This window comes from Pipra filicauda, unplaced genomic scaffold (genome assembly GCF_003945595.2).
Source record: "Pipra filicauda isolate LSUMZ 115617 unplaced genomic scaffold, ASM394559v2 scaffold301_size890592_pilon, whole genome shotgun sequence".
Lineage (NCBI taxonomy): Eukaryota > Metazoa > Chordata > Aves > Passeriformes > Pipridae > Pipra > Pipra filicauda.
In genome coordinates, this window is record NW_024104423.1 from 319,673 (window position 1) to 332,565 (window position 12,893).

Here is a 12,893-nt window from a genome sequence, read left to right on the forward strand (position 1 = left end):
CTTCTTTCTTCTCTTCTTAGTTTATCTTAATCTACAGTTTAACAGTTATCTTAATGAAGTTCTAGTTCTGGCCCTGGTTTGAAAGTCTCAGACAGAAATGAAAATTAACTAGAAGTCCAGAAGAGGTGGCAAAACAAGTGTAAAAGATTGCCACAGCATAATTTTGATTTTGTCCAATTTTACCTTTTCCACAAAGTACATGATACCCTCATGTCCCCTCTGTCCAGGAGGTTTCCAACTAAGCACAACATAGTTCTTGGTGGCTTCAATAACTTGGAGGTCTGTAGGGGGACCTGGAACAACACCCTCTGAAGAACAGAATAAGAAATTAATATTTAATTCCTTTATACTTGTGTCAGAATTGGTGCTATAATCAAAATATAGGAGTATTAATATACCTTGCCACCTGATATTTTTTAAAAACATAGAGTTAGAAGTCTTCTAAATGTCAATTTCAAATGTCCTTCTTTTAATTCTAAGCATGGTTTTTATTGAGTCCTGAATAATGAAACCTCATCTCAACAATCAAGTCGTGAATTATTTAAGGTTGAGTGACTCTCAGAACAATGAACTTTGGGTGCTTGCCAAAGTCCACAGAACTCACTCAGAGTTCTCCTAATTAGTCAGCCAGTTTCACATTAGACTTTTGTAGGCAAAAGGACTGTGTTTACCTGCAGGTTCTTCCTCAGTCACAATAATCTGACCAGTCCAAGGAGCAGAAGGGTGACCTGAAAAAATACCAGAGGTATCATGGAAATGGGAGACTTCAGGAACTTTTGAAACAATGAGAAAACTGACTCTTTTGTGGTTCGAAAGTGACATTTGCAAGATCCCTGTGAGATCTGGTTTTAGTTAATGCTGTGACTCTTGCTCATGTAGCAAGCTTGTTACCCACGGTAGTTGCAAGCTTATCAGCTTGAATATTGAGAGCAGCTCAGCAATTAACATAGCTAGAAAATTTAATCCACCAATTCCTTCCTGAAATGTCACTGAAGTCTCCTAGGTGACAAGCAGAGCTATTTGGCTCACTTCATCGTTTTCAGAGAATAATTTCAACTTTATTTTCTCTCCTCTATTCCTTTGGTTTAACAGCTCACTTATTAAAAGAACAGCTAAATTCCTGCAGGCTGTTTTTTGTCTCTTTTTAACCACTTTCCTTCGTATTACCAGCTTTTAAATCACAGGTCACAGTCACAAACGGAAATGTCTCAACCTGACTCAACACATCCACTTGATATAATTTGGGTGGCTCTCTCAGTGCCTCCACATTATCATATTATTGCAGTTATGCATTCAGCTATCAGCCAGGTCAATGCACTTTCAGAGATAATTTTTGCGAACACTGTTCTCCACCTCCACATTGCTCACCCTACTGATCTGTTTTGGAGATGTGAGCAGAGAGGGAGCCGATGGGGAGAAAAGGTTGTGAAGGATGAGGAGGCATAATGGAAATAGGTCAACAAAACCAGACTTTATCTCCTGAGAAAGCTTCTATGCTGCCTATTGAGAAGAAAAGGCCTCCCCCCAACTTAAAGTTTCACAAATATGACTGAGTGCAATGTTTCCTGGCAGTGCCAAACCTCCTTCCTCTGGCCTTTTTTTTTTATCTTGAATGGGAACCTAGATTACCTGGCTGCATCGCATACAGTAACTCATACAAGCTGCGACCATGGGATCCCTGTAGCTTTGCATACAATATCCCTTCACATTCAACCATTTTAATTATATATGTTCAGAAATATGTAGAAATAGATTATGAATGGAAGTAGAAGTTGATTTTAGGCATATGATTGTGGTATATGGGTAGAGAGGTGGATTTGGAAGCAAAATGCCTGAGACATTGTGAGGCCACAGGAGAAATATCCTTGACTTGTAAAATGCTAACTTTAAAGCAGAAAATCTGGGATCTGTGTGGTCATCCTGGTATTGTGCTGGTGTTATTGCAAGACTTTGATTGTCACATGAGCACAGAATCAGCCACCCTTGCCTGTATCTCAGAGAGACTAGTCACAGGATCTGTTCAGCTATTTTGTTGGCTGAACAAAAGTGAGTCTCTCTAGCTCTCCTGTGCCTTTTTCCCCCTCTTCCTGCAAGTTTGGAGCACAGCACTGCAGCCAGCCAAAGCCATTTCAGCAGATAGAGTACTGAGTGCAAAGAGCACCGAGATGATTTCTTCTTGGCAAAGCTGCCTCCAAAGGATATTTTGGTTTAGCATTGCTCCCTCTAGTGGGATTTCGAAGGTGTCTGAGTTGATAGTCATAATTTTTTAAAATTTTTTCTTTTTTTTTTTTTTTTTTAATGAGTTGTGACTTCTTAAGCCTCTCAAGCAAACTGCAAAAAGCACATCTTACTTCTAAGCCTGGCTCTGTCTGCAGGATCCAGAGCAGCCACAGGCTCTGACACCCGGGACGGTAGGCTGACGCCAGCTTTGTTCACCGCTCGGACTCGGAAGATGTAGGAACGGCCTTCAATCAGACCAGTGACAGGAAAACGAGCAAACTTCACGGGATTCTCATTGCACTGGGTCCAGTGGGCGGTGCCGACCTCACACCTGAAAAATATAAACAGCAAGAGCAGTGATGGGAAGGGAAAAACACAAACTTGGGGCACCCACACGCCTTTGCATCTTCGCCATCTGTTTGTGTTGATTGTCTGGTTCACACAAGTTTCCACAGTAGCTTTATATACTGGTGACATCAAAGCAGCTGCACCAAGGCATCGGGGCTGACTTTAGTCTGAGCACGCACTGAATCCCTCTCAGCTGCACCCCTTCTTTCCTGAACTGAAGAGGGACAGGATCAGAACTCACTTCACTGCTTAAACCCTCCAAAGTATGCTTAGGGAGTGTCAGCTTTAGCATACTTAAAGGGACAAGAAACACCTGTCTCTCTTGCAGTTGCCAGAAGGTGACTAGTTTATCTTTCCTGCACAGTGCTGCACTGTACATACTGCAAAATGCTGGGCTTCTTGGGGTGCAGAGACCTCCGTTGTGAGTTCTGAGACCAGCACAGCACAGAGATGGCTGTGAACAGGGTTAAAGTTGGGCACTTAGCCAAACCCTGCTTCAGAAACCGCTGAGGCTGCCAAGGGAGCCTGTGGTGTGCTGGCTGCAGTCACTGCAATGACAAGACCCAGCATGGTGGTGCTGGTCACACAGCTGTGAAGCTTCACACATGTCAGTAGGCTGGTTTCTGGCAGAACAAAGAGATAACCAGCAGCCACTTCAGCTCAGAGAGCCAGGAGGAGCCTGTGGTAATGGCTTCCCAGTATCTAGCAATGTGGTCAGCAGGAACATGGCCCTGTAGCTTGGGAAAGACTTTTTATTGCTGATGAGATATCTACCAAAGCAAATGTTACAGTTTCTACTCAGATTTCTTGGTACATGCAAGCATCTCTTGTTGAAAGAACTGTTACCGTCCTGCTCAGGGCAGTTTTTTGGTTCTGGTTTCTGTTTGGGTGAGGGATGCCCAAACTTTGCCTTTAGCCTTAGCACAGATCAATCCTGTTGGCTTGGACGACCCACTCACTCTACAAGGCAGTTAGGGGCTACCCTGGATGAATATTTGGGTACCTAAATGCCTTTTGTGGGATCAAACACTGGAGAGCAGCAACACAGCTTTGAATTTAGGAGCAAATGCAGAATAGAGGAGGTGAACACAAGAGAAAAAGCAAAATGCCATTTGTCTTGGAGTTACTCTCAGTGCTAACATCTTTAATAGCCTAGTTTTAAAATGAGATATTATTGTTCAGAGTCTAGTCCTGTCTTTTGTTCAGGATTTTTCAACAAATGTTAAAGAGCTCTAGCTTCTGCCCAATCCAGCACAGTTACAGCAGCAATTGACACTCAAAAGTTAGCAAAAAGTTATATTCGAATGTTAGATTTATTTCAAAAAGCAATGTCCTCTTTTTAGAGATAGATAATGTAACATACATAATGTAAGTACGTACAATAGCATAATACATGCATCTGAAACTCCATATTACTAATGATGTATTCTGTTACTGAAATTCAAACAAATATTACCAGCACTGAAGATTACTGTAAGTCTCAAAATGCTGACTGAATTTCTTAGATCCCATGTTTCTACACTCCTACCACTGGGTGATATGTGGAGGTTTGGAGATTTCATATTTTTTAAAATTATTTCCAATTCTTATTGTTACAGAGACAAACAAGTAAGCATGATTTGCATGAAGCTTGTGAATCTAAGAGCTTAGATAACAACAGCATATAAAAAAGAAATCCAAGTCCCTTTGAGATAATATTTTGTTTTCTGGTACATAGTAACTATTAGGAAAGAGACAGGAGAGCTGTGTTACAAAAGGAGACACATTTGCCTGATGAAAGAGCAGATACTATAAGCTCCCAAACACTGCAAAATCCCGAGGCCTCTCAAGCTTACAGGAAGCAGCAAGGGCTGAGCTATGCCGCATCTCACAGTTCAATGAAGCAAGATGTGATTATTTCCATGAAAGTTAGATCAGGCCTAGCCAATCTAAAATAAAAAAAGTAATTTCTTCTGGCCAGTAAAAAGAAAAAAAAAATAACAAATGACTATTTTATCTCATGTTTTTCAGTGTGGATTTAGTTTTTCAAGTTAGAATGAGCAGCAATATGAATTCTCCACTCCAGCGTGCTCACTGACCTGTCAATGAAATATCCAAGGATGGGGTTTCCTCCATCGACAGCAGGTTGCTTCCAGGAGACAATGACATAATCTTTGTTGGCATCTAAGCACTGCACGTCCAGTGGTGCACCAGGGGCTCCAGGGATTTCAGCATCAGCATCTATGAGGATGGAGGAATATGTTTCCAAATGTGAACCATGATTCTTTCACAATTATTAATCTTTAAGGACCTAAATATTTTCCTACTGAGTCAAAAAAAAAAAAAGAAAAGAAAAAAGAAAAAAAGAAGTTCCATTACTGGCTTCAAAAAGTATTTGCTTTCATATTGTCAGTGTTTTTCTAGGTTTTGGTTTTCTCTTTGCCACATTTACAAATATGTTACAGCACACTGTAAATGTAATTCACCTAGGCATTTTAAATAAAATTAGTACCATGCATTCTGGTTAGGGAGCTGCCAGAGACACAGCTGAACTAAAAAGTTGGCAGACTGCCCCTTACAGCCAGGTAATAGATGAATCAGAAGTATTCACCCATTGGATGTAACAACATCAAATTAAATATTTTATCTCTACTCGTAGTCCTTCATTGTTTTATTTTGGTTAGCTGTGAACTGCAAAGGTATCAAAACCTTTTGAAGTTTAATTATATTACATATTATCACTGTGGAATATAACCTTCATAAGGATGAGCACATTTTTCTTTCAAGTGTTTATCACAAATCTGGGACTGCTCGTGTCAAAGGGCCTTGACTTCAACATCAGCTTCTGGACATATCTTATCTAAAACTTCAAAAAACAGAGCACAGTGCTGGGCACTGGGGAATTTTACTGTTTACACAGTCTGCTTTGTGAAATGGTGTAATTTTCATGTAGAGAAAAAGAACCTTTGCAGGAAGATTGTGTGAAAGACTTTCAGATCAGAGAGGTTGTTTCTCTGCAGAATAACATCAATTTGTACACTTACATGTTGCTATTTTCAAGATCTGTTGTGAGCTGCTTCAAAAGAAGACCTGACTAAATGTATATACCTGAATAAACAATATTTTGCTAATAAATATTTTTCATACATTCCCTCTAATATTACAAGGCATTACAGGACTTTGTATTACAGTATAAAGTAATCACTATTTTTCGTGCTTTTGGCTTTCAGGAAAAAAAATGCCTTATAAGAGTATTTAACATGCTTCATTAAGTAAAACAATAGCTTTCCTAAAAAAAAATCCACAAAACAAAACATGCTTTACAGTGTGCCTTCTCTTATATACAGAGATGCATCACACAGAGCTTTTGAAACTGCACTGAGTTTGCCAAGTCCAGGTTCTAGTTACAGGCAACTCAATGCATTTTTAAAAGTGATCATGTACAGAGTAAACAATCCAGTTAACAACACAAAATACTAAGAACGTTAAGAGTAATAACAACATGTCTTCAGTGATCTCTTTACAAAAGGTTTTAATTGCCCATATTTACCACTTGACTGAACATGAGACAACACAGTTTCTTTCCAAGACAGACTGGGAAATAGCTGGGACAACCAGCATTGCTGCTCAGCCTCTGGGGGACTAGGATTTCATCCCTGACGTCTTGCTGACAAATGATGACCTGTAGCCATGGCAGAGGAGTCACACATGCTCTCAAAGCCCGTCTGAAGACCTAACTTTTTGAGCCTGATCACTGCTTTGCTCCCTTCTATCAGCACATGGGGATTTCTAAGTGTGACACAAAAAGACAACGGCTCAAGGTAAAATACCACAGCTAGCCATTTTAGAGCAAATTTGTCTACAGTTTAGTAGAAGCAGTGAGGAATATACTAGCCAACCAAGGCTGTGGGGATCACTTAAATAGGAATGTAGAATATGATTAATCTAATTAGAATTTGGCAAACACGTCCATTGGCTAGTAAGATACTCTGGTGAAAGGGGTAGTGGGTTCACACTCAGGTCACACCTGCATCACTAGAAGATGTAACAGGATTGAGAGTGATCATTTATTTATATGGCAGCAGAATGTAAAACAAATAAAGACAGACAAGTCGTATTTCTTGTCACAGATGCTCATTTCAATAACCTCTTCAGGTGCTGAAAATGTCTGCTTCAGTCATATTTTCTGAGCTGTTATCTCACACAGCTCTGATGGACTTAACAACACAGAGCCATTCTGGGCATGGTCTCAGAGCCAAGAATTTCCAGAGCCTTTTGAATTAGCACTACACACTTCAGCTGCTCTTAACAGCTGGGATAGATATAGAATCAGCACACAACCTGATAGCAATGGTTCCTTTTAAAGAAATAATTCTCAGTAGAAATCTGATGAAGTTTTTCATGATACAAGCAAACAACACTCAGAAAAATGACATTTTTATTCTACACCTTGCTGCACTACTTTAAAGAGTCACAGAATGGATGAGATTGGCAGACAGCTCCAGAGACTGCCTAGTTTATCCCCTGGCTCAAAGCAGAGTCAGCTAGAGCTGGTTGCTCAGAGCCATGTCAAATCAGGGTTTGGGTGTCTCCAAGAATTGAGACTCCACAGCCAGTCTGGGTAATGTGTTCCAGTGTTCAACCACCCTCACAGTAAAAAAAAAAAGTGTGGGGCTTTTTATGTTTAAATGAGCTTCCCTTATTTGAACTTATGTCCATTTCCTCTTGTCCTGGCACTGAGCATCACTGAAAAGAGCCTGTCTCTGTCTTCTTTACTCCCCTCCATCAGGTACATAATGTGGATAAGCTCCTCCTAAGATCTCTCTTCTCCGTGCTCTCTCAGCCTTCCCTCATGTCAGAGATGCTCCAAGCTCTAAATCACCTTCACAGTCCTTCACTGGACTCAGTCCAGTGAGTCCATGCCTCTTTCGTATTGAGGGTCCAAGAACTGGATCCAGCATTTCAGATAAGTCTCACCAGTGCTGAGTAGAGGGGAAGGATCACCTACCCAGCCTACTGGCAATGCTCTTCCTACTGCAGCTCAGGATGCCACTGCCTTTCTTTGTGACAAAGGCACATGTTCACCTTGTTGTCCACCAGGATCTTTTCTAAAAAGCAGCTTTTGAGCCAGTCAGACACCAGCCTACACTGCTGCACGAAACTAAGCTTCACCAGGTGCAGACCTTTGCGTTTCCATTCCACTGAACGGATTTTCCCTGCACTGTGCATTAGAGACAATCCCTCAAACGGCACAAAAAATCTTGATAAAAATAGTGCAGTTTAGCTAGAAGTGAGATTGTTACAAAAATGCATTTTTTATTTTTATGTGGCTTTTTCCTCCTTATGACTTATGTTCAATACTCTTCACTAGCTGAAAGTGAGAAGTAGTAGTGAAGTTACATCAATACCCTAAATTTCCTTCTCAGAATGCCAACGGAGTTTAGAATTCTGGCATGTGACACCAAAGCATGAGATACATATTGAATTTTTTACAGAGATAACAACTGGGAACAGTATTGCTAGAATCTATTAATAAAAAATAATTATTCTCTTTTTAATGAGGAGGGGAAAAAAAAAGCACTCAAATATCTGAGACTGATTTTGCCAGCATGTTTTCGTCAGTTCTGTAGTGAGTTTTGTTCACAAGACATTATCCTACCTCGAACAAAGACATAACCGCTGTACTCTTCATAGTACTCCCCCATTGCCACTCGTAGGGTGTAAAGACCTTCATCTTCCTTGTTTGCATGAGTCAGTGTTAACGAAGCTCGCTCCCCGCTCCACTGCATCTGGACCCATTTGGATGGTGTAATAAGAACACCTAGGAATTAGAGAATTTCATTATGAGAATGAGCTGAATCTATGGAGGAGTAAATTCTGAATACGGAGAATATATTTGAATTGATTGGAAATACACAAGAGACCATTATTATTAGACGACTTTCTGACTTTGAACAAAACCACAGCTAATTCTGCTCTCATGAAATTTTTTTCTTCAATTTCAAAGTGTAACTTCAGAGAGCAACAGGATTTTTTATCAGCTGTTGCACAACATACATGTGCAACTACTTAAGAAATGTCTTGGCATATATATAAATAGTAAAAGCTATATGGACTTTGTAGATGGGCCATATAGCTGCTGGATCTGATTGAAATGCTTCTAATTTAGAATTTTTTAAGAAGAAAAAATTCGTAGAAGGCATTTCCACAGTGCCTTACCAGTTTTCTGTGGTTTCACATCAAAATGCTAAATTTTGAAACAATTTTAGTTGAAAAGAGAAAATATTACTGTTGGAAAAATTGAGAAAGTGATGATCAAATCATAACATTCACATATGATGAAATAAGTAAAGATTTACATGATAGAAGTTTATAGTTCTATTGTCAAATATTCTCACCATTTCTGTACCATTCAATGTCTGGTTTGAAGCGCTTGATATCAGGATTGATGACAACTGTGCAGCCCAGACTCATTGTCTCTCCTTCTCTCCCAAAGGCTACATCAAACTTGTCGACAAAGCTGATTTCAAACCTGGAAGCATAGCCATAAGGGGTAATGGCAACTGTATAAAGGGAAAAAAAATAATCTGGCTGTTTACTTTGTCTTTCCTTTTGTGACAAGAATAGAAAGAAAAAGTACTCAGTGATTATGAATACAGTCTCAGCTAAAGTTTAAATTATAAATAGGAACAATATATATTGTCATCATCTTCAGGGTAATTGCAGTGTTAAATAATCCAAGCCCTTTCTATCAGAAAGAATCAACTATTCCTTTATTCATACAACTCTAGTTCTTACAGATAGTTAATTTTATCAGGGAGAGACTCCTGCAGAATTTCATTTCAGAATTTTCAAAATTTCAGATCTATGTGTTTTATCATCAGGTTTGTTTTACAACTTAAAAAGTCTTCTACTTATGATTAATTTTTTGTTCAAGTCAAGTTGATCTTTAGCTTATATGGTTCTTCTCTTTCCCTTTTTAACTCCTTGCTCTGTCTCAAAGCAGTCATGTGTCCGCTCAGCCTTTATTTTTATAAGATAAATAAACCCTTTGGGGGGCTATTAATATAAAATGAACTCTTCAATCCCCAAGGCATTCAGGTAGTCTGTTTCTATTCAGTATTTGCTCCTGAATCCATCTTTTCTGATGCTGTATGTCCCAGGTTGTGCAGTTTTTCAAACAGAATATCCTATGTGCCTTACACTTGTGCTATACATACATGGTTTCTTTTGAAAACAACTCAGCTGATAAAACCTAAGGCCACATTTGCCTTTTACACAACTGATGGAAGCTGTGATCAGTCTTCCTGTGATCAATGGATATATGCAAATCGTCATCTTTCTTTCCCATAACCAAGTGATAGATCCTAAATTACATTGGAAATGTATAGCATTATATTTTGTAATGTGGTACATAATCTTGTCTCTATTATTTCGGAGCTTTGGCATGTAAATGCCAGCTAGTATGCCTTTGTAGCATCTCTCTGATTCTATTTGTGCTGCAGCAATAAAAGAAAAGTCCAGAAGTGTCATCTGTCAAGCCTTTCCTGGGGTCCCTAGTGCTCTTCATCCACATGGCATACGTGGGTAGATTGTATTGTCATCATAGAAGCATCTATGCAATACTGTAAATAACATGAAAATGCCAGGTTCTCAGGTAAAACAAACTACAATTTTTACCTTCTCATATCCAAAATAGTCAAAATGGGTTCTGGATATTTGATCTTTTCTGTGTATTTTCCCAACTAATGTAATCACATAGGCAGCAGACAAAAATAATTAAATCCTCTACTCTGCTTAGGCACATGCACCCCCTAGCTTTTTTCCCAGGCCATGTTTTACATTTTGCAAAAGATGAAGTGTCTCTCTCGTTGACAGATTTTATTTCACAGCGATGTACAACATTAACAAGATGTTTCTTATATGAGCCAATATACCTAAAAAGCAATGCCATTCCCCTGCTGGTGAGGCATCTGAAATTGTAGGGCTCAGGACCTTTATAAATCAGACCTGCTTCCTTTTAAAATAATGTTACTAAATATTCTGCTTAATCATGTGTCATGATGTCACAACTATAAATGGAAGTGTCAAACAAACATATTGTAACTTACATGGAGACATGGAAAGATTTCCAGCATGCAAAAGACTTGCATCAACTTCTCCTTTGTACCCTACATGGAAAAAGACAAATCCAGTCACTACCACCAAGAGGTAAAGGCTCTCTGAGCCTCAAAACCAAAACTGGTAATATGCATCTTAACAAAAAGAACTTGAAGGAAATATTTTGCAACCTACTCTTTACCACGAGGGAAGCATAAACTGAAACTTCTCCTTTAACATTCATAGCAGAGGCCCTATACTGGGCAGTGTCGTCAAATTCACATCTGAAATTATAGAAATGATTAGGCAGAGCACACATTTACTCCTTCTTATAGCCTCTCCTATGTTTTAGATTAAGACAACTCTCATAAATCTGGGTAGAAGCTGTAAAGTAAAAGCTTGGGAGACAGACACGCTGGACGCTGGATTGATTGCAACCATTAAGTTTTTTCAACTGTTAAAACCCAGGGTTTGAAATAAATGTCTCTTTTCAAATATCACTTACATATTTGCAATTGAGAATACAGCACAAGCAGGGCAAACTATGTGATAATATTTATCTCTAATTTACTGTCTCCTAATAGAGTAAAGGGAGTGTGCAAGCTGTAGAAATGGTAGATTTCGTAAAATATTTTCAAAGGGCCCCTAGCAGTATATAAATTGTCAAATCTAGATTGTTGCTAGGTCTCATATTGTCAATGTTTTTAGTGAAAAGTAACTGCAAAAATTTCCCATTTGGAGGATGAGTACTGTTAAAGATCTTCCTTGTGTATAAGTGAGGACATCTCGGTTCTGTTCCTCATTTCAGTAAGAGCTATGAACTTTGCTGTTTTTGAAAAACAGGTAACTCACGTATTTTTACCCTTAGCTGAATTTTTTTTCATGTTTAACTGCACTCATCAAGCAGACAAGTGGGAAAAATAATCACAAATGTCCCACATGTTTCTGACTCAGCCATAAAGAGGATATCCAGGTAACTCAGGTAAATTACATATCCTCCATTGAGGTAAACCAGAACTTCTTCAACCTTTAGGAGACAGCATTCGCCTCAGCTGATATTTCTGATACCATCTTACATGCCCAAGAGATATGTTCACATTTTGCAGGTCTCAATCCATAGCGATGTTTCAGCATAAGGTGTTTGTTAAATTATCTTGTATTGCCTTACGTGGTAATCTCCAGTGAGTGCAGTCCATATCGGCTTTCAATGATATACTTGCCAGGGTGAGCCTGTACATCAATGGGCACGTTGTTTTTGTACCTATGGAGAAGTAAAGAAAGAGTATGTCACAAAGAGAAGGGTATAATTATATACTTTAAAAATGGAAGTGCTTGATATTTGAAATAGAACATCAGTTTCTGCATGGGAAGACTACTTCGGAAGTGTAGCCTCTGGTTTTGTTTTCCAATTAAAAGGAGAAAATAGTCTTGAGTGAGATGAAAATCAGTTTACGTTACCATGAATTTCATGTTATTACTTGTAAAGGAAAGGAGAATTCACGAGCAACACCTCAGAGTTTTGTAAATTGCAAACAACGAAAATTCTGTAGCATTCTTACTTACTAGGTATTACATTTTGTTTGGTTTGCATATTTGATCTTCTTTTAAAGCCTCCATATTTACAAAAATGTCAGCTAAAAAGTTAGCTTTTTTTTTTTTGCTTGCATAGCTAACGTAACAGAAGTCCTGATGGGGTTAGGCTGGAATACAGTATGAGTGTTTTCTGGTTCAGGATGGAAAAGTTTACTGTTCAAAATTCCCAATAAATAATTTGAAGGAATGAATTAATCAGTACTGATCAGTAGTGAGCTGGTACTGCTAATTTCAGAATTTATATCAACAGCTTAAGACTCTCTCTGTGAGAATTCTCTGTGGTTCATGGTAAGTTCTTCCTCACCATTTGTTGCAAAAAATGTTGCCCATTCTGGACAATACATGGGGTAATCAGGTAAATGTTTGAGTGAATCCCATCTTAAGCAAGTAAGTATTCCACTGGTAATATGGAATAAACTGTCTAATAAATTACACACTGAATTGTATTCAGTACATTTGGGATTTATTTAAGGTCTATAAAGAAAAAATGTTTCCTAGCAGAGTGCCCTATTTTAGCTTTCCCTGTTCTCCATAGGGTACATATATGAAGAAAGTGGAACAATAAATGGTGATAGATAAAAGTATCTTCATCTCTTACTTTGACGTAGCTTAAATAAATCTTTCTCCTCATAAAAGATAACCAGATAAAGAGC

General features: G+C 38.7%; 1 protein-coding gene across 1 annotated transcript in view; it reads right to left on the minus strand.

Annotated features, from left to right (window-relative positions):
• The window catches only part of MYOM1 (myomesin 1), a 94,589-nt gene that overhangs the window by 42,594 nt on the left and 39,102 nt on the right, over positions 1-12,893 (minus strand). Inside the window, exons 8-16 of the mRNA XM_039383291.1 lie at positions 11,816-11,908; positions 10,843-10,931; positions 10,659-10,718; positions 8,946-9,110; positions 8,207-8,368; positions 4,647-4,788; positions 2,352-2,551; positions 672-728; positions 184-308 (exon numbers count right to left, since the gene is read on the minus strand). Of these exons, the coding sequence (XP_039239225.1) occupies positions 184-308; positions 672-728; positions 2,352-2,551; positions 4,647-4,788; positions 8,207-8,368; positions 8,946-9,110; positions 10,659-10,718; positions 10,843-10,931; positions 11,816-11,908 (1,093 nt within the window). The remainder of the gene's footprint in view (positions 1-183; positions 309-671; positions 729-2,351; positions 2,552-4,646; positions 4,789-8,206; positions 8,369-8,945; positions 9,111-10,658; positions 10,719-10,842; positions 10,932-11,815; positions 11,909-12,893) is intronic.